At 38.2% G+C, this 22,667-nt stretch overlaps 1 protein-coding gene across 3 annotated transcripts in view; it reads left to right on the top strand.

Moving 5' to 3' along the window:
- nphp4 (nephronophthisis 4) overlaps positions 1-22,667 on the top strand; it is a 184,499-nt gene that overhangs the window by 44,021 nt on the left and 117,811 nt on the right. For all 3 annotated transcript variants that reach the window (XM_085343906.1, XM_085343907.1, XM_085343908.1), the window contains 2 exons: positions 2,610-2,746; positions 19,864-20,048. In XM_085343906.1, the coding sequence (XP_085200032.1) occupies positions 2,610-2,746; positions 19,864-20,048 (322 nt within the window). The remainder of the gene's footprint in view (positions 1-2,609; positions 2,747-19,863; positions 20,049-22,667) is intronic.

The raw sequence follows: 22,667 nt of genomic DNA on the forward strand, positions 1-22,667 counted from the left end.
TATATATATACATACATATATATATATGTATGTATATATGTATGTGTATATGTATGTATATATATATATATATATGTATGTGTATATATATATATATATATATATATATATATATATATATATATATATATATATATATATATATATATATATATATATATATATATATATATATATATATATATATACACATATATATATATATGTGTATATATATATATATATATATATATATATATATATATATATATATATATATATATACCAAGGGCTCAGAGAAGAGCTCGAGAGGATGTGGAGGGTGAAGGTAACGGTGGTCCCCGTGGTAATCGGAGCACTAGGTGCGGTGACTCCCAAGATAGGCGAGTGGCTCCAGCAGATCCCGGGAACAACATCGGAGATCTCTGTCCAGAAGAGCGCAGTCCTGGGAACAGCTAAGATACTGCGCAGGACCCTCAAGCTCCCAGGCCTCTGGTAGAGGATCCGAGCTTGAAGGATAAACCGCCCGCAGGGGCGTGCTGGGTGTTTTTTATATATATGTATATATATGTATGTGTGTGTGTGTGTATGTGTGTATATCTGTAACTAGCTTAATTATGACCTCTTATTTCAAGTCAGTTACAGACATGCAATACAGGGCTGAAGGAACATTGTGTTGATGTATACCAGGGATAGTGTGTTAGATGCCGCATATATTTCTATGTGATTTGAAAATTCTCAATATCTCAGAAAATGACGGCTATCCATCTTCCACAAGCAGCCAAAATCTGTCTGTTAAGATGTTAGCCAGCTTAGATTCAATTGTCTTAGACCATGTAGGGGGGCGAGATATAGCAGCATGTCTTTGAGCTCTTTTTAATATGTCAAACCAGGACAGAAACCTTTCTGTTGCTGTCCTGGCAGTCACTATTTTCCTGACTGCTGAGCTACTGAAAAATTCCCTTGCTTGGAAGTGTGTTATATTACTTGCTGATAAGTACATATTAACCACTTTCATACTTTTAAGTCCTCAGTTTGTTCTATATGATGTGTTTTAAGTCCTGTTTGTGCAGTTGTGGTCAGACATTTTCATACTCATCATGGACATGAATATCATGATAATTTTGTGCTCTTAAAAATTTTTTTTCCCACGATATAATAATTGTACAGCATGAATGAATTTAATGAAAAACAAAAAAAATGGTTGCATGAGTTTGAATATATTTTGTATTTTCTATAATGCACACAGGGTTAAAATTATACATACAGACTCAAATACTTATATAGACTCCTCTAATATTTGGTTAAGTTTCCTTTAGCATATCGTGCCTTAAACAGACAGTTCAAAGAAATCATTCAAGGCCTCAAATACAAATGTCATTCATGCCCAGGATTAGTGTATGTAAACCTCTGACCATAACTGCAGTGTATAATGTAGATCCTTTAAATGTTACATATTGTTTTTAAATGTAAGAAGAAATAATTCAGTACAGCAATTTTATGGGGTTAAATATCTTGCTCAAGGACAAATTGGCATGCGGACTGAAGGAGCTGATAGAACTTTTGATTAGTGGACAGCTGGCTCGAAATTCTGAGCTGCAGCTGCACAACTGACCAACTGACTCACTCGCTGATTGTCGCTCTTTCCTGTCAGACGCTTTGGTCGGAATCAATTTCGATGAAAGCTGGAATTTTCAGACTGTCTTTTTCAGCTCATCAATCTTGACAGCTGTAATTCTCAGCTGACATCAGGAGACACTGAACCTTCCAAATGTTATGAAATTCTTTTTCCTTGATGGCTGTAAGGTAGCTTATGTGATGCTTCAGAAACTACTGCAAATTAAACTGGACTACAAAGACAATTAGCACATATAGGCCCATATTTCTATCTGTAGTTTGTAGTTGTAGTTTACTTGGTTCTGTTATGGGACCTTCTTCAGTTTCCACATGCACACATGAGAGCCTAAAGGTGCGGATAACACATCAGCAGGCACAGAACAGAGAATGTATCAAGAACAACAGATGTGGATTAGGTGCAATAAAGCATGTATACAGAAGCTAGGGTGGAGGTGGATCGTAAAGCAGCTTGCAGATATCCTGATTTGGATTTTAGAAAGGTGTCAACAGAGTCATCAGCTGATGCGGCACTGAGATTGGCTGATCTGCCAGGATTGCACATAATGTTTTGTCCTTACTTTATGTGAAGAGAATTTTAATAAATCTTTCATAAAACTATATCATTCACTTTTATATATTAAACACGGAGTATACACACAGTGATTCTGCTTTTTTAAGCTGTGCATTTTCATTTGAAATCAGTCTTTCATGTTTCTCGAACTTCTCCGATGCCATTTTCTGGGGATGATGGAAAATTAATTTTACAAATGGGTCATGAACAAACTGTACTGAAATGTATTTCAGAACTTGTAGCTTGCATGTATTACACTAGATGGTGTTTTCTCCTCCACAGTAGTCCAAATGGAACAGACATTTTCTGAGCGGAAAACACATTTAACAGAGCAGGGAAGAAATCAATTTAGTCTAGGAAAGCACTCTAAATATGACTGAGGAAAATCGTGTAAATATTGAGGCGTGTGTGTCAGTTGATGTTATGTTCACGCTGTCATCAGGAGATGTTCTGCTGAAGCCTCAGACGCTCAAAACGCTGCCCTTCACCCTGAACAGACTTACCATCTCCCTTCAGCCGTCCCTGGAGAAGTTCGAGAGCCAGCTGCTGCAGCTGATCAATGCTGACTGCCAGAACACAGTAAGGCCAAGCTTTCATAACACACACACAGTCTTGATAGTTTTTGCAGATGACACATCAGGGAAGGTTAGATGACTGTTTTTCATAAAATACACAGATCTGTGTCTCATCTTCTTTAAAGTCCATATTCTCATGCGGAGCTCTGCAGTTGGAAGCATTTAAATTGCTACTGCAGTCAAAAACGATATTCCATTGATAAAAAATATACTGGCAAAGTGTCATTTTGAACTATATACTCATAAAGCATGTCTTTTCCTCTTCTGACATCCTATTTCCCTTAAATGTACAGTATATGTGGTGCTTACTTGGGAAAAGCAAATTGCCTTACGGTTCCCTTTTATGAAGATACATGTACGATGCATACGTACAGTCCTGATTTCATTCTTGTGAGGTGGCCATTCACCAATCTCCTCAAATTAAAGATGACCAGGATGGCCTTGACATACCTCTGCCAAGATTATTTTCTCCGGCCTACTTTCCTCTATCTCACTTTCCGTTTCTTTAGTGTGCGAGCCAGAGCCCTTTTACAGCTGCCACTGCAATTTAAGCCACATCACCTCCCAAACTAAATGGAGCTTATCTATCCTCTTTTCTTTTTTTCTTGTCTGTGGAAACCCAGATGGTTAACCGTATTTGACAGGTGCAGCTTTGGACTAGCAATTATATGTACAATGGCTTCGCACAGGCCCTATCTGTTCACTTCAGCCTAAGTGAGATGTGTCTCCAGTAAGGATGGGAATTGATATGACAACACTGTCACTCCATATCCCTCTCTGCCTGCTCTTTGATACTGCTGGGTTTAATCCCCAAACTCAAACACAGGGGACTAAAGGAGAGTAGATTTGATTAAGGGGAGCAAATAGTAGGAGGTGTTGTAAGTGTGTCTGTGATGGAATAACCAAAATTCTTCAAGAAGGCAGATCTTGTCAATCGTAGCCATCTTGAAAACACTATGGGTGTTTATCTTCTTTTTTAAGAATTCGGTTGTGTGTAAAACTGCATGTATAGAACAATGTTAGGTAGTCAGCAGAACTGAAAAACTCAGTGTTGGTAAAATCTGTGAACACAAACAGGACAAGTGTTTGGTCTATTGTATTTCTTGTACTGTTATTGACTTTCTAAATCTTAAAAGCTGACAAATGCCATCAATAGCCAAAATTAAAACTAAAATCAAAACAAAACTAATCTGAAAACTGAAATAAATTAAACTGAATTTTAAACCAAAATAAAAAAAACAAATGAAAATAACAGTACTTATCAATCAAATCTGATTAGAAATGGCCCAAAACATTTGCTGACTTTTTCCAGTGCAGGGACGTTGTACTTTTAATCCACAGTTGCATTATAATGTTAATGTTAAATAATCAGTAGCTTATTCATTCCATGTAATAGCCTAACTAAGATCAAAAAAATCTGTTTTCATAAATTACCTGGCCAAGAGGACAGCAGATTATTAGCAAAAGAAATCGCACAAATGCAACTCTCACACAGCACAAATAAATAAACACAGCATCCACATCATATGCAGTAATATGTCATAAAGTAAAAATTCAAGAGCAATCTCACTGAAAAAGGGAACAATATAAACTTTTTGTAAATCATCCCACAGTAATGTGTTACGACAAGTTCAGGTCCCCGTGTAGATTACTCCAGAAACAATGGGACAGCATAATTTAAAAGACATTTTGCACAATTTCTGTTCTGACACTGGGGACCAACATCTGTATAACAGCGTGAAAACAAAGGTCCAAACTCATTGTGGTTTTTACGCATGCGTGTACTGTGACAAGAACAAGCCAACACAAACAAATTTTTTTTTATAAACAACCGGTGGAAAAAGGTTCAGACATACAGACATGGCCACTTAACAGCAGCATAGGAAGAACAGTGAAGCATTTAAATTTCACAACACGTTCTCATCCCATCGTGTAAAATACCGACGATTGTGACAAATCGTTGCTATGTTACGCATTGTTAATGATAATGCTCCTTTAGGTTCTGGTCTGGTGCATTCATAGCAGGACACTGTAATTCAGTAATGACAAAAAATATGGCAAGTGTTTTTCTCATTTTGAGTGAAAACTAGATGCTTATTTTTCATACCATAAAAAGGTGGTTTATAGTTGTTATATACCAGCACAGAGTTGACAGCGAGTATAAATATTGGTCTAATTTTTTACATAGAAGTTGTATTCCTTTTGGATAGAACTGTGTAGAATCTCAATAATGCAAAAGATCCACAGAAGAATAAATATTTTATTTATTCATTTATTTTTTTGGCTGACTTATAGTTGGATGGTGGTTCTTATCTCAGTAGTCTTGTTGTAAACTCGACCAAAGGTATCAAGGTACAAAACCTACTGCCAGCACAACAGTCAGCTTGTGATGATGGAAGATTGAAGAGAATGCTAGTGGAGCTAAGGACCTGTAATTTCACAAGGTTTTACATACGCTTGTATATGCAGGTCATGCAGCCCTAAACCTCCCTTTAGAACATTATTGATTGATCTGTACAATCAAACAGTCAGTTAGGATTTTGTCTCCACTACTTTTGCATTAATGAAACATATTTCAGTAAAAACTGAAAAAAAAAAGACTAACCCAGTTTTTTTTTCTTTTCCAAACAGGCCTATTCCCTTTGGCACTTCAATCATTAAGCATTTACAGGCAGCTCTGTCCTTTTTATGTTTTGTCCCCTTTCTCGTTTCCAAGGATATTTCTTGTATTTCAATCCAGTTTTTGTTGCATGCATACAGTTTGAAATTATTTCTGTATATTTTATTTCCGTACCTAAGTGTAAATATGGGAAAGTAGACTACAACTTTTTCTCTGTGAGCAAAGTGTCATGCTAGCATGACTAATTTTCTCATATTGGCGTTCACACTTTTTTTCCCTCCTTGGTGAGATGTTCTTTGCAGGTCCTCATAACCAGCCTATGTTGCGTAGATGAGTTAAATGTTCCAGACTTTTATAACTTCAGCAATATGACGACATTCTCACGTCTGCAAGAGGTGTTAATACATGCAGAAGTCAGCTTGATTGCAGCTTTTAATTAAAACGTGTCCGCATGTGTGTGTGTGTGACAGAGAGAGAGAGAGAGAAAGACAGACAGACAAAGAGAAAGGGTGTGTGTGTGTGATCTGTGTGTGACCTTTAAAGTGTGACTCCAGCTGGATTGTCATCAAGCTGTCTCTGAAGTGATGCTGACACCTCACACGCCAACTCGGTTTTACCGTTGTGTCTGTGTGTGTGTGTGTGTGAGAGAGTGAATGTGTGTGACTCCATGCTAGCGTGCTTAAATGATACTGAGGCAGGAATGGAATAGCAAAAATGAAAAGGAATGGGGAAGCAGATGAATGTACAGTACAGCATGAGACAAAATCCTTATACTGGCTGCTTGTCTAACATATCGTCTTCACTTAATCTCCCCATAAGTATTTCTATTTTTAGCTCAATAAACTATCCCAGTGTTGCTTCTTTCTACAGTCCACTTTCCCATATATTATACAGCCTGTGCCCTAGTTGATGTGCTTTTTTATGTGGACTAGTGTAGCTACTTTACTTTTATATAACAGTTTAATGAGCACAAGATTAATTTAAATTGCAGTCTTGGACCTCTTCAAACACACTCTGACCCCCTGTTTAAAAAGAAAAAGGGAGAGAGAAAAAATTAACACTACTCTTCAGAGATGCTTGAATTTGTCTACATTCCCCAAAGCCAAAGGCTTACACCTCCAGTGACCTGTAGCACCCGCTCACCTATATCTTCAATAAAACCTATTGCGCTTGTTGAAAGGGCCTGAGATCCTGTCAGAATGTATGTAACATTTTAGCTTGTGATCAAAAGAGCAGATAGAACAGAAGATGATGAAGAGGAGGAGAAGAGCAGGGAAGGACCAATGCCGCGCCGCAAGCAGAACAAAACGCCTTAGGCTGATTTAATGAACGGAGAAAGACTGTGGCAACAAAGCTCGGGGAAGTTTTCATTTGTCCTAAAAGAAGAAAATTCACTCAAAGTAGGACTGCCCCTGTGGACGCGGTAGTATTTAAAAGAAGAAAAAAAGAAGCATTTTTTGTTTGAACATTTCTGAACAAAAGCAGCGTTCTTGCACATTGTTCTCCAAGGAAACCCAGTTTGACTGCAGGCCACTTACCCATGTAACTGATGCAGCGCAAAAGAACAGGGTTTAATGCAGTTGGCGAGCATAAAATATTCATGGGATCCAGGTCTTCGTAGTGATTGACGATCCAATCATTAGAGGAGATAGACTGCAACTGATTATAGACACTGTAAGTCAGACAAGACAAGAAATGCCCAGCTGTTGAATCAGGAAACAGATAAACTTTAAACATCATCAAGAAATTATTATTTAATTGATTTTCAACTGATTCTTTTCTCTCTGTCATGAATTATTTTAAAATCCCTCTGAGTGTCTTTGAACACTGTTTCAGATGACATGCAATACCATACAATACAATAAAGCTCTCCTGAAAAACAAAAATTCTGCAAAAACACTGATTTCACTCTTTCACCTGCATTTAAAAGGTCTCTAAACATGCAAGGAAAATCATTATAAATATATATGTATTTTTTACAAAACAATGTATTGCATTTAAATTTTTTAAGTATTAGTTTTATAGAATTTGAATAGCCAGTATGGAAATGTAAAATAAACTGAGTCCAGATAGAGAAATTAAAGTGTTACATTCTGTGGTCATTTATTGATTACATGCTGCCAAGCCTCCAGTGAGGACTGTAAATGGGACTATGTAAATTCCAGAAAATCCATTTTAGTGAGCACAGATGTCACTTAAGGATAGTTGACCAGTGTGAGTCAGATATGTGTCAAAACCGCTGACTGTGACACTGTAAGATAAACTATTCAGAAATTGGAACACGAGAATCAAATGTCATTTATCGATGATATTCCACTAAGCCTGCTTTATGCACTGTCGCTGCAGAGCTGTTGTTGCAGGAAGAGTTGCTACTGCTGATTATCATTTCAATAGGGATTATCATTTCACTCACCTCATGCTGGCTGTTTCCTGACTGTAATGCTGAAGAAACATTTTTTATTTTTATTAAAACGGCGATTATGTAAAATTACGTTTTTTTGTTTTGTTTTGTTTTTTAGCAACCTTATAATTTTTTAATTCTAGAAATCGCCTTACATTTTAGGAAGTATAGAAGTAACCTGATGGTTCAGATCCATTTTGATACAGCTGCCTAAATATCATTTAGCCCTTGTGTCTCATTATTGCTCATCACCTTAAGCCTCAGTTACACAGGCCTACAGACTGGCTGGTGACCCCCTGGTGGCTAGGCAAAAATTTATATTCTCTGACTGGCTGGTGAGTGGTTGCTGGATGTGACTGGTAGCAAAGAGAACAAACACATCCTTACTACAGATATGGTTGTCTGTATTGTGTGTATAGAAGATGCCAACTTGTCTGCAAACGCTCACTGACTATCTCCTGAGCTGTACTGAAACCAGACAAAGTCCGACACAAACCAGGAATGTGTATATATATGTATGTATAAATGTCAAAGTGCAACTTGTCTTACCCATTAAAGCAACATTTTCCAAAAGGCACAACTTTTACTTTAACCTCCAAAGACCTGCTGTCCACATATGGGGACATCACATTTTGGGCTGTCAACAATACTAAGTTTTACTGTTTCAAATGAGCCATATTGCTCAAAGGGACACAATCGGCACTGAATGAACAATGGGCTGGGAGGTCCATTGTTCCTTCAGTGTGCCAATTTCAGTCATTATGCAAATGTACTGTTTTATAGGATATAAGAAACCTGCAGTCAGCTGACACTGAAGAAGTCACTTGGATGAGTGACAAAACGTTTCTCCCACTGAAAACGCTACGTCCAGATGAACAGAATCAACCTTTGGAGATTTACTTGCCTGGATGATTGAGAATGCATCAAGACATATGAGGGTTTTCGTTGCAGCACCACATACCTCTACCTGAGTCTTTGTTTTTTTGTTTTTTTTTTATCTAGCAAGAGCCAGCAACCGTCTGCAACAACTCGCAACCTGATTGCGGAATACACATTTTTCCCTAGTGATGGATGGTTACCATGGAGTCACTGACTGGTCTCTAAGGCTGTGTGACTGGGGCTTAGGAATTAATGAGAGTAATGGGCAGCAGTCTCAGCAATTACTCAAATGTTTAGGGAATATTCGTTTTTACCGAGCAGTTGCCATGTGACCCACCAGTCTTTTTAGGCCTGTGTGACTGGGATCTAAGTGGTGTTAAAAGGGCCTTATATGAGCTGTAAATCACAGACAAATAACACACAGACATTTCATAACCAAAACAAATTTCCTTTTTGTGTTTGTTACCAAATCAACTAAAAATGCCAAAACTCACAATGTATTAATTCTTCTGTGTTGCATGAGCAGCCAAATCCTCGTTTTTAATTTTGTAAAATGAAGCTCTGTGGTGCGACACTACTTAAGCACATATATTGAACACACAGTTACACAGATGATCCTTTGGTACTGTTAATACTGAGGTTAAAATTGTCCCTAACAAATTTCAAAGAAAATTCTGAATTGTGACTCATTAAAAAACAAAAAAACAGTTGTCTACAATATAAATAATTAGGCTTGGATCTGAGTACTACAGAGAGATTAGGGTTTAAAAAAATAACATGAAATGGACTTTTTCTTCCTGGTGTGTGTTGTCAGTGAGAAACAACCTTATCCTTTAAAGTTATGATATGATATCACATATTTTTGTGCTGTTGGTGCTCATAGTTGGACTCAGCATTAAGGGGTTCCTTCCAAGTCGGACCAACTGTGAGACAACATAATGTGATCATGATGGTGTAGAACTCCATGTGCTGTGGTTGAAAGTGTTACGCTACGCTTAGGGACAAATGGAATGAAATGGGGAGGGGAACGGAAAGGGAGCAGTATGAGTGTGTGTTTGACTCAATATTTTTGGTTGGTGAATTATGGAAGTGTTTCAGCGGTCGGGCAACAGTGATTTATCGGTGGAAGCTCTGTGCCAGTTAAAATTTGTTAAGGAGTAGGGGAGTGGGAGGATGAGAGCAGCATGCTAATGATGCTGCTACTGTTTCTTGCCACGAATGACTCACCCTCAATATGGGGGAGCTAACATCCACTGCGTGGGTAGGAGCACATACTCACTCGCTCACTCACTCACTCACTCGCTCACTCACTCACTCACTCACTCACTCACTGTCTTGATATGGGTGAAAATGAACACAGGTCATGGATGCATTTGATTTAAAGGTGTGTGAAGCTTGATCTGCCTATATTACATGACTCTTTCAAAAAACAAAACAAAGGTTTCTATTGTAGGTGTGTGCCCTGATTGCACAGATCAAACAGGTTAAAACATGAAAAAAAAAGGTAAATTACCAGCTCGCATCTTCTCCCTGGCTATGTGAGAAGTGTATGATCATAAAAGCTCAGAAGTGTTTCCCTTTGTTTGCCGGTTTTCAAAGGTAAGAGAAATATGCTGGAGTTGTATAACTGACTTGGTAATTGGCTTATACAAAACTCTTGTGGGACATAATTTCAACTGCTTTTTTTCTCTCACACTCTCTTGCCATTTCTCTTTCACACACTCACACACGCCCCTTGAGATGACAGTTGCCATCTGTAGAGTTATTATTACCTGTTACAACAGCCTACACATTGATTTCACAAAGTACTGACATGAAAACTTACTGATTAATAGCTGACAGCTTTTAATGGTGCCTTGCAGAAAAAAAAACCTCAGAAGCATCAGGGGAAAAAATCTGCAAAAGCTATAAAGGTGGTTTTGCTTTTAATTGTTTTGTCCTGAAACCAGTAAAGAACCATTTTTCTGTATTCATGAGGAATATATACATAGATGGAGGAAAATATTAAATAACAAACAATCGCAATATTCTTGGCCAATCTGAAACCTGCTAATTACAGTATTTGTCACGTAATATATTTTTCTTAAACTTTTCTTTAATGGAAATTTAAAGTTGTAGTAATAATGAAACATAGACCATTAATTACCTTTTATATTTTATCTAAATTGGTACCAAGTTACATTTCAATAAAAAGTGCTCCTAGTTTCTGGACAGAGCTGTTATATACAAATAAAAATCAGTTAATTGCATTATACTTTACTTGATTGAAAATATTCCAAGTCTCCTTTTTGCCAGAACCCAACACGCATTTCTTATATTTGTGGTCGTCTGTCCTCAGTTAAAAAACAAAACAACACACATCTTTTCTGAAGCATGTAATCGTAGAGTAACCATTACAGAAACATTAATGCCTACAGTTAATAAGTTTTGTTCTTTTGTTGTGTTTTGCTGTTTTTGCTACCTTAAGGCACTGTAAACCTACACAGTTTTTAATGTTTCTTCATTTTCTGTGTTAAGCTGATTGAGTTTCGTGTAATGAAATCTGCTTTATAAATACAATTGTCATTATTATAAAACTATTAAAAAAATTATAATACTATAGTCTGAAAGGCAAATGATGGTCATTCCTGCACTTTTGACAGGTTTTTAAATTCTTCCATTTTATCAAAGTTCTGGGAGTTATCCTTTTGTACAGGCATGATGCAAACGTTTCATTGCAGTACTGAGATGGGTCAACTATGAATGCGTTAGGAGTTAGATGTAAAGTATAATTTTTCAATGTGCAGAGTACATTTATTGAAAAGCTATTTGTTAACCCAAACTACAATATTGTCCCTTTGCCTAAACCTTAAAAACAAGATAAAGTAACTAAAACAAAGCCCCAAATGGAATAAGAACCAAACTGGCTTCTGGCAAACATAAGGGGTGTTCACATAGGAAGTGAGTACGCATGCAACAATTGCTGATGGCTGGCCGGTAGTGGACTTTCCAGGCTCTGGTTGCCTATATAGCCCTCTAATGTGTTCACCATTCGGTCATGTCAATGAATGGTATCCTTCGGTCAGACTAGTAGTCACTTTGATTGGTCGCAACATTTTGAAAAGTTTAATTTCGCATCGCCAGCTGTTACTTCACTTGTAGTTCTCTGAAGTCACCAAATGTTATTGACTTTCTGAACGCCACATGTTTGAGTGGCTTCTTGTATGTATACACCTCTATTCCACCAGAAATCATTCCAACACCCAAATAATTTCTCTGAATTTGTTGTGCGAAGTGGATTAGTTCACCGCCTCCTAGCAGTAACCTTGTGCATATCATTGTGATGCTGATAGCATCTGAGCTAAAAGTCAGTATTTCACATTTTGGGATGAGAATGCGTTGGCTGGTCCCCCCAAATAATCATTCAGTTTAGGTTTTGCCTATTTGCTACACTTTCAGTTGAGTAAACTGAGTAATTAATCCTCCCCATACTTTAAGTTCCCATTTGTTTGTTTTTTTCACTAACACACAAACAAGCAGCTGCATTTCCTTCAGATAGTCAGTGTAAGATAAAGTGGATGATTGGGAATGAGGAGGACTATTATTAATTGTATTGTCAAGATAAGTAAGAAAAGATGTAATTAGTGTTTGAGTGATAGTCATTAAAAATATTTTCCCAGTTATATATTTCAGCTGGCCTCTGCTTTGGCACCTCAGTCACATGAAAATGAAGGCATTTGCCTCTAAGTGAGACGATGATTATATTTAATGGTTTTATTATTAAAGTTCAGCCCAGGAAAGTGCCAGGAAAAAGACTTTCTGAAACCACATTCTTGTTCACTCATTACTAGTTGCACAATTAACATTAACTTCATATTAATAGAAAATAGAGGTGTTGGAGACGTTGGTTTTGGCAATGCTGCTGATGATAACAAGCTGAGTGAATGGCATTGTGGCATTATTTTTTTAAGCTAAAAGTACACTGCACACTAGGCTGCTCATATGTACTGTTGTTTGGATTTTTGAGCATTTGCATAAATATCAATGTACGAGTGAGAAACCTGATCAAAATATGTAAATACAGCATAGAAGAAGTAACTTTCAGCTGCACTCTTATTCACAAGAGGTCACTACAGCAGGTAGCTCCAATAGGGAATGTTATTGCCCCCAGCCTTAAAGTGTTAGTAAACTATACCAGAGTTGCTTGTCAAATGGATGTGTCTGAAACTTCCTCCACTCATTACTGGCATCATAATTTGTGTAACTTTCTACACTGAACATTCACACCCACATCCTACAGTTACTGGCCAGGTGTGTGGAGCTGAGAAAGTGCCATCTGCTTCTCTCCAGGTTTCATTTTCGCTCTTTACATAGCTCTTTCTGACACTTTCACTGTCATAACTAATGATGGCTTCCAAAGACTGTCACAGAATGTGTGCTGTTAGCTTCAAATGATTATTACTGTGCACCTCTGTAATGACAGCCGGTTTTGAGTGATATAACACGGTTGGATAATAAGTAATGTGAACTTGAATACTTTTACCTTTAGGTTTGTTTGGTAGTAGATTTTCCGACTCATGTCAGGAATGTCTATTAGGCTTCATCTTAATATAGTTTGCATAACTGACTTGTATTGATGTGGTTTTCAGTCAGTTTAAAGTTTAATGCACTATGTTGCTGAAAGTAATCACTTTGCTTTGCTATATGCTTTCACACGTATTTCACACAAACTTGAGTGACATCCCATTGTTAATCCATGAAGTTTGACATGATGTTGGGCTATGATGGCTTCAGTTATTCTAGGAAGGCTTTCCACAAGGTTAAGGGTGGTTAATGGGATTTTTTGACCATTCTTTCAGAAGCACATTTGTGAGGTCAGACACTGATGTTGAACGCAAAAGTCGCAGTCTCTGCGCTAATTCATCATAAAGGTGTTACATCAGGTTGAGGTCAGGACTCTGTGCAGGCCAGTCAACTTCTTCCACACCACACTCGCTCTCTGTCTTTATGGACCTTGCTTTCTGCACTTTTGTACAGTCATGTTATAAAAGAAAGGGGCCATCCCCAAACTGTTACCACAAAGTTGGAAGGATAAAATTATCCATTATGTCTTGGTATGCTGAAACATTCAGCATTTCTTACACTGGAACTTAAGGGCCGAGCCCGACTTTTAAAAAACAACCTCACGTCATAATCCCCACTCCACCAAACTTTGCAATTGGCACAATACAGGGTGGGCCATTTATATGGATACACTGTAATAAAATGGGAATGGTTGGTGATATTGAAGTCCAGTTTGTGGCACATTAGTGTATGTGAGGGGGCAAACTCCTCAAGATGGGTGGTGACCATGGTGGCCATTTAGAAGTCGGCCATCTTGGATACAACTTTTGTTTTTTCAATAGGAAGAGGGCCATGTGACATATCAAACTTATTGGTAATGTCACAAGAAAAACACTGGTCTGCTTGGTTTCAGCACCATTTCAGTCACATGAAAATGAAGGCATTTGCCTCTAAGTGAGACGATGATTATATTTAATGGTTTTATTATTAAAGTTCAGCCCAGGAAAGTGCCAGGAAAAAGACCATTTCACACCATTGTTTTTCTTGTGGCATCACCAATAATTCTGATGTGTCACATGGCCCTCTTCCTATTGAAAAAACAAAAGTTGTATCCAAGATGGCCGACTTCTAAATGGCCACCATGGTCACCACCCATCTTGAGGAGTTTGCCTCCTCACATATACTAATGTCCCACAAACAGGACTTTAATATTACCAACCATTCCCATGTTATTACGGTGTATCCATATAAATGGCCCACCCTGTACATTCAGACAAGTACCCTTTCCTTGGCAACTGCCAAACCCAGACTCATCCATCAGCAAGGCGGAGAAGCGTGACTCGTCACTCCAGAAAACACATCTCAACTACTCTAGAATCCAGTGACGGCGTGCTTTTACACTACTGGTGGCACAAAAGGCTTGGATGCAGCTTGGATTGCACTTACATGCAGCTGCTTGGCCATGAAAACCCATTCCACAAAACTTTCTGTGTGCTGTTCTTGAGCTAATGTGGAGCCACATGAAATTTGAAGATCTGTAGTGACTGACTCTGCAGAAAGTTGGCAAAATCTGCGCATTATGCACCTCGGCATTCAGTGACTCAGTTTTGTGATTTTACATAGCCATTTCATGGCTGAGTTGCTGTTATTCCCAATCACTTCCACTTTGTTATAACACCACTAACAGTTGACTGTTGACCGGACTTCATGCACATGTGGCATCCTATTGCGGTACCACCCTGGAATTCCACAAATGTTTTTGGAAGCAATCAGCATGCCTAGGTGCTTGATTTGATACACCTGTGATTGTGGAAATGAGTGGAACACCTGAATTCAGTAATTTAGATGGGTGAGTGATAACTTTTGACCATAAAAGTCAAAAGCTTGCGTTTTTTATAGAAGCCATTGGAAAAAGAAGCTATGCAGGACCCCAGCCCTCAAATACTATAACCTCTGTCTTTGTTCAAAGGGTTTTTTTTGTCTTTTGACTTGGATGTTACCCAGTATTGCTATACTGGCAGCAGTCAAGAGGGTTCAGGACAACTGTCACGACCTTTAACAAAGTTTCTATCCCATTATTACTGGGATCAGACCCATTTTCTATATTGGGTTTCATATGTCTTAGTGTTAGCCACCGAGGAGAGCTTGCTCCTGCCTTTTAAGCACAAAGAAATAACCTTCAGAAACTAATTTAGGCTTCTCTGAAAATCTACGCTCATTTCCCTTAAAATTGAACAATAAAGCAGCTGCTTCCTGCTTTCCATTTCTTTTTTGACTGCTATTATTTCTAAATTTGTTCTAAAGGACTTTCTTTTTCAGCACCTCCATTTTATTCAAATTACAATGTCTCCAACTAAATCAGTTTTGCTTACTAATATTTCATCCTCACCCCTGTCTCTCCTTTGCCTCACCCTGGAGTTGGGCCGTTAAATTGAATCTAAGAAAATCTTTGTTGTTAATATGTGACAATGTTAATGCTGTTTTCAGGTGTTAATACTCATAATCTTCCACTTCTTCACTTCAGAGGCTTTTTTTTCCATTTTATTTTGGATTCAGATACAGATGAGAGAGGGAAATAATGATAAAAAAAAAACACTCTGGAAAATAAGAAAGGCAAAAATGTGTCAAGTACACACTCATGCGGACTACAAACCCTTGTCAGCCATTATTGTTCACTACAGTGCATAGAAATATATGGTCTTTGTTTTCTGACTTGGTTTTCTTTCCAAGATAAGATGTGTTTTCCACCAGAGTTATCTTTGACTTTCTGCTGAGGGCTTTATCCCCAACCCAGATTTCAAGGCAATATGATTATTTTTCCTCAAGACTGCAGACACATTAGAAATGCGAGTTTTGCAGTTTAAAAAATATTTCTGTTGAGCCCTAAAGGCTTTATTGGTATCAAGTCACTTTTGGCTTACTCTTGATGGACTTCTGACTAACAGCCATGAGACCAACCATCACAGATAATAGTGGTGCACTGGCACTAGTGCATTTTCAACCCTTTGTGTTTTTCCAATGCAAAATGGATGGATAAGCAGAATGCTTAGTTTCCACTTACAACTCCCACATTAGGGCGACTTGTCTAATTAGAAGACAACAAAAATACAACTACAACCATTCCCTTACAACACACTGCTTTTGTTTGTGCTGTTAACAAAGCTCTAAAACAAACTGCATCCAAAAGCATGCAAATTAGTCTTGTTCTGCCTCCCCCCTTTCTCTTTATGCAACAAACACAAAACAGCATTTAGGCATGTTATCAGAAATGAATTCCACTTTTTTTAAACACAGATGTCGAGTGTACATTATGACAGCTGAAGGGACCGTGCTGATTGGTTACAGTGCACTTGTCTGGTTCAGCAATGTAAAAGCAAGCTCTGGGGAGGGGGAATATCAAATATGACACTAAAGTAGGAGACAACAAGCTTATATATGTGTGTGAAAAAGAGAAAGAAACACCCACATAGCACCGGTGTGCTCATCACTCAGAAAAGTCCCTCTTCTGTGACTCTGGAAATGGAGTATAATTTAACTTGGGGGCCATTTCATTGTTCCCTTTAAGCTTCTTAGCTTTAAAATATTCATATTTCAGACGAGGGAGGAAGAAATCTGTGACGGCAGCAGACGGAGGCAAGAGGGAGAAGAAAGAGGATAGCGAGCAAGATAGGTAGGGAGAGAGAGAGAGAGAGAGAGAGAGAAACTGATGGTGTGAGGAAAAAGAACAATGAAATGAAAGAGAAACTTGGAGGAGGGGTGTGAGGAGATGGATAGGGAGAACAGAAAGCAGCACTTTAACTGATGTTCTCTTATAAACAACTTTCTCTCTGTCTGTCTTTTATTTTCTCTCTGAAACACTTCATGGTAGACCTGTCCAACAAAAGACAAAGCCATTTCGCTGTCATCTTCCCCGCCACTGGTTTCCGTGAAGAAAAGAGGCGAGAGCAGACAGACTGTGTAGGAAAAGACAATCATAATTATAATCTGGATGTCACAGAAAGCAATTATTTACAGATATCCTGTCACACTTGTGCTGACAACTGCCAGGAAAGCCAAATGCATGATTTTGTTAGATAGGGTAATGTAAAGACAATTCGGTGTTTATAGTAGAAAATTGTAATGGTAAGCTGTACTGAGACAGAAGGATACTTCTGTTCCCAAGACGATATAACCACACAGTAACTTTAGCTATACTATATACAATAAATACAGTAGAAGTCAAAATGAATGGTTGAAATTTTGACTATGACTGTGCAGTTTACCCATATGGGAGAAAGACCCTTGCGCAATACCAATGCCAAGTGGCTGGTGGATTTCAGCCTACAGCAGCTTCCCAGAACAAGAATCAGTCAACATCACGATGCACACATCCAACCATTGGTCTCAGACACGAAGAGCTGGATAAAATCAAAATCTGGCCCAATCCACTCAAACTTTCTGAATAAGGTAACAAAATACTTCTATTGATCAATCTGTAACATACTTCTTTGCAACCCAGATGCTCCTTGCAAGCAACATAGCGTCTGTGCTGAGTAGACACACAAATCTACAAACAAGCATGGGTCAAAACAGCATTTTAAACAACATCAAAAGGTCAAAGAACAAGATACAGATTGGCTGGACTGACTACAACAAAGCTTCTTGTCCCAGATCCATAGATGCAAGAGTCTACCATAGATAGGATCCACGTTTCAGGTTTTCAAGAGAAGTCGGAGCCGCTCACCTAATATTAGGGTTTAGGATGCACATGCATGTGGCTGAAATACCATACAGGAACATATGTGCCAAAAATGGCTTAAAAGTCCCCAAGACTCAAAAGTGTTTGAAAATGGCTGAGCTAACTTCTTGTGGGACTTCAGGTTCGAAAGTAATAAGCAGGTGCAGTGCTGGCTTAGCAACCATACACAGCTTGACAATAAGAATAAGAGAGAAATTATGATAGATGTAGCAGTTCCAGGTGACAGCAACATAAGAGTGAGACCAGGCAATACTAGGAGGTGAAGGATGAACTGGAACAGATGTGAATGGTGAATTCTAAACCAACAGGTTTAAACCCAGAGCTCTCTTGTCGTGAGGTGATAGTTCTAGCCATTGCTGCACTGTGCTTTCCAAAAAACAAACAAAGAGAAACACTTCAGGACAAGGTAACTAGTGTTTATTTAATCAGGACTTCTTTGTTAGAAATGAGGCAAATGTAGTTTACTGTGTTTTTTTTTCTTTCACTTGCACCACTGTATACAGCAATTTAGTCTTCCATAATTTTGTTTGGTAATTATTAATTGTTTTGCTTGTCACTGTGCATGCATGGTGCACGAGATTGACTTCCATGTGATGTTGACTCCTCTGTGTGAGTACATCTTAGTCTTGGCACTCAAAAACAGCAAACAGTAATTGATTAGAGCCTTAGCCTAAGTGATCCAGCTGGAGGACAGTTATGCAAGAGCTAAGTCGGTTGAAAACAGACTATACGTGCAGTGTTGCCTTAGTGAGGCACCAAATCTTAAAATAATACAAAAGAAATCTTATTAAAACGTACTGTAGACGCTAGGTCCACAAGCTGATTATTCATCATGAAAACTCGGCACATTAATTCATTTTTACCTGCATCTTATGTGCTTTTTAGTTGCCCGTATATGTGTAACAGCAAGGCTTTCTCTCATCACAAAATAGAGCACTTGTAATAAGCGGATAGTGTTTTGTTTGTTTCTTTTGTTAGAGGATAGTGAGAAATAAAGGAGTCACTTGAGGTTATCAAAAGAGCTTTAATCTTCCATCCCCATCACCAAAAGAAAAATATGGTATAGAGCTGTGCACATATTGGATAATGTAAGTGAGCGAATGAGCAACGATAACAAGAGGAGCGTAGATAGTAAACATGAAGACAGAGACAGAGATGGAGTCAGCAGGCGCAGAGATGTAACACGAGGAGAAGAACAGCAGCGAGCGGTGATGTATGTGGGCCGTACAGTTATCCAAGCGGGCTGGGCTGTTACTCCTGCTCCTGTTTCTGCTGTTGCTGTTTTAAAAGAAAAAACCCAAAGCTGAATTGATATGCTAATTTGATTGAGAAGGTGTGGGTGGATATGGAGAAGGCTTTAAGCAGCGAGGGGGACAGAAAGAGAAAATGACAACGAAAAGAGAAGGGAAAAAAGGGAGAGTGGGAGTAGCAGATGTGATGGAGAGAGAGAGAAAAGATTGAACTGGAAAGAAAAAATGGGAAAGAGTGGGAGGAGAGGCAGGTTCAGCGTCGCGTTGCACTTCGGGGTAACAGAGTTTACAGTCAGTCACTGAACAGCTGTCAGTCAGCTGCGCATTAACTGCAGCTGATACAGGGTGGCAAAGCCATTTCTGCCAGCACTTCTTTGTTAAACAAAAGGAAACTATATAACTGAAAAAATAAGAATAGTACACACTATTATTTGAATGATGTCTTTCACATATTTTTGTTAATGATAAAATACTTAATTACAATACTAATAGAGCTAGCAAATTATTTGTTAATAGGATAAGTAAACAAGGCTGCTGATGGAAACTTGCATGTTATAAATCAATTTCAACTAAGAAACAAAGTCCCTAACACTGTTACAAAGACATAAAATATAATGTAAAAAATAAAATACTAATATTTATTGATTATAAGTGTAATATATGTTTACTTTTTTTCTTCACCGATTCTTAGCTACAACCAGGATCAGATGGTGCAATAAGGACAGTTGTCATTCAGGAAAGGAGGCTTCATGTTGGAGTCCACAATGGCTGGTGCTTCCTTGAGAAGCCACAAGTGGTAGTACTGGAGGCCTTTCCCTCAGGAGTCAGAGGACGAGCAGGCAGCCCTTCCAAACAGAGCGCTCTGAGTAAGGACAGGTGAGCAGGAGGAACTCTTTATGTCTACAGTAAAGCTTTAATTCTACACCATAAAAGAGCAGAGATGAGCAAAAACCTTTCCAGGAGTGATAATGTTTATGGTATTTCCTCAGCCTCTCCAGATGCCTTTCCTTTTGCTGATGGGCAAGTGATTCAAAGTTTATCTTGCCATGTCAGCACAAGCTGTATTTTTGAAAAAGCTTGGCTGGTATGAATATTATTTGTCTGTATTACTGGTTCAGAGATGCCTAGAAAAAGTTCAATATGCAGACTTTCTTCCTTCCTGGTGTTTCATAAGATATGCAGTATATATAATGTATTTGGTGTGTGTTAATGTTATTATACAATACAATACATGCATTATATAATGCATGTATTATATAAATAAAATTACGCTGTATTGAATTGAATGCACTGATTAGCACGGCAACATCACAAGGCCTCGATGCCCAATGGAAGATGACAGTGGTGGCTGATTGCAGGATCTTCTGTAGCAAAGAAAAAACCCTTCAGAACAGCCAGCCAAGAGAAGAATCAACACACATTAAGAGGTCGGTGTGCAAATGAGGACAGATTTATTAGCCCCTCTATTAAAATTAAATTTTTTAAAAAGTGTTTCCAAAGTGCTGTTAAACAGAGCAAGGAATTTTTAACCCAGCCTTTCTAAATAACCTTGTTTGAATTTGGATGCTTAGATTCTTTTACTTTTCACACAGAAATAAAATAGATGGTCTTCCAGATCTTGGTCTTAAACTAATCCCACAGATTTTCTGTGGTATTCAAATCAGGCTTTGTGCAGGCCAGTCAGTAACATTCACTTTGATTTTCTGGGGGTAGTTCTTCACCAGGAGCAACGCATGTTCTGAGTTGTGCAGGAAGAAAAAGTGACTGCCAAACCCAGTTTTGCTGTTGACTGCATGAGGTATCTTCCACCTTGATGAGATCTGAAATTCCAGACTGAAGCATCCCCACAGCATAATACCCCCACCACTGTGTTTCAATGTGGGGGTGGCGTTCTTTGGGTTGTACGCCTCTCACGCATTTCTTGAAACATAAGCAGCACCTCTGTGGCCAAAGTGCTCTAGTTTAGTCTCGTCTCACCAAAGGGTGTACCTCCAGTATGCATAATCGTTCTGAGGTTGGCATGCTAAAGTCTGGCTTGAAGGTGTCTCTTCTGCAGAAGTTTTTCTTGGTCTACAACCTCACAGTCCATTCCTGTGCAGGGTTCTAGTGATCGTCTTCTTTGAGAGGACAATCTCAACTTGGGAAAGTCATTCACGCATCTCTGCAGTTGTTCTGGGGTCTGTAGAAACATCTCTGACTAGTTTTCTTTCCAGAGTCTTTGAAATCTTTCCCTTTCTATCTCTGCCAGGCTTGTTCTGAGCTGTGTGGCTCTCTTTGAATTTCTTGATGTTAGTTCTCACTCCAGTTCTTGACACTTTGTGAACATCAGCAATTCTTTTCCTTAAGTCTAAAGTGATTTCTTTAGTTTTTGAAATGATGCTTGTGACGGCTCAAACCCTCACTGAAGTTTTTATACTGTGTTTAAATTGGAATATAACCCTCAGTTTTAACTTGATTTTACAAGTTCCGAGTATTGCATAGTTGGTGGTATGACTCAATAAAAAAGAATACTTTTTCATGGAGCTAAGAATATTTACCCTGGTAGTTTTTGTTTTTTCTGTAGTGAAAATCCCTATCTGTGTTAAAAAGCATTTGAGAGGTTTTTGACAAAAAATTTAAATTTCAAGGGGGGAATTATCCTTATCTGTATATAATCCAAGAGTTAAATACAGTAAACAGAAGAAAAGAAGGGAAAATAAAGACTGTCCTATCCAGAGCTGTATTTTCTGCTAAGATTCACTCAAATGCATCAGTGTTCACTGCAAGACACTTCGTTTTACAGATGGACAACTCAAAACATCCGAATGGCTGTAATTCCACAGTTGTTAATCCATTACTTTGTGAAATCTTTGCTGAAAGTCAGCACTTCAGCTGCATTTTGATCTTGGTTTTCCAAATGTATTGCAGTGCCAAACTGAGCCACAAATGATGAAAATTATATCCTTTCCAAAAATATCTGTACCGAACTGTAATGTCACACTCCTGCTTGCCTGCTTGCTGGATAAACAAGAACTTTTAATACTGTGAAAAAAAGAAGTGCACATTAAATCAACACAATAGTCATAATGTGGAATGGTCATGTCTCGATGTACATTATGTTTAAAACTTTCTGTGTGGCTTTGTAAAATATTTGCTGACCTTGCCCATAAAAAATTCTCTTTTTCATAAGGGCTCCCATTTGCTAACCCAAGCTTAGACCCATAATTTACACACCGTACCAAAGCATACAAGATTCATACCTCATAAAACAGTCATGAAGTACATTCAAATGTACTACATTCGGTGTTAAAGTGGTTAAGCCAGTGTAAGGTCACTAGCACCTGGTTTAAATCATGAAAATAAAACAGGAGAGAGAGAACTCCCAAGTGAATTTCACCACTACAATACAGATAAATTGCAATCAAAATCATATTATCCAGACAGATGGATTTATTTATGTATCTACAATAGGAGTGTCAAACATAACACCCAGAGACAAAAACTGGCCTGGTAAAG

The sequence above is a fragment of the Diplotaxodon limnothrissa genome, linkage group LG20, assembly GCF_057381915.1.
Source record: "Diplotaxodon limnothrissa isolate DT_005_m linkage group LG20, D_limnothrissa_male_GT1.1, whole genome shotgun sequence".
NCBI lineage: Eukaryota > Metazoa > Chordata > Actinopteri > Cichliformes > Cichlidae > Diplotaxodon > Diplotaxodon limnothrissa.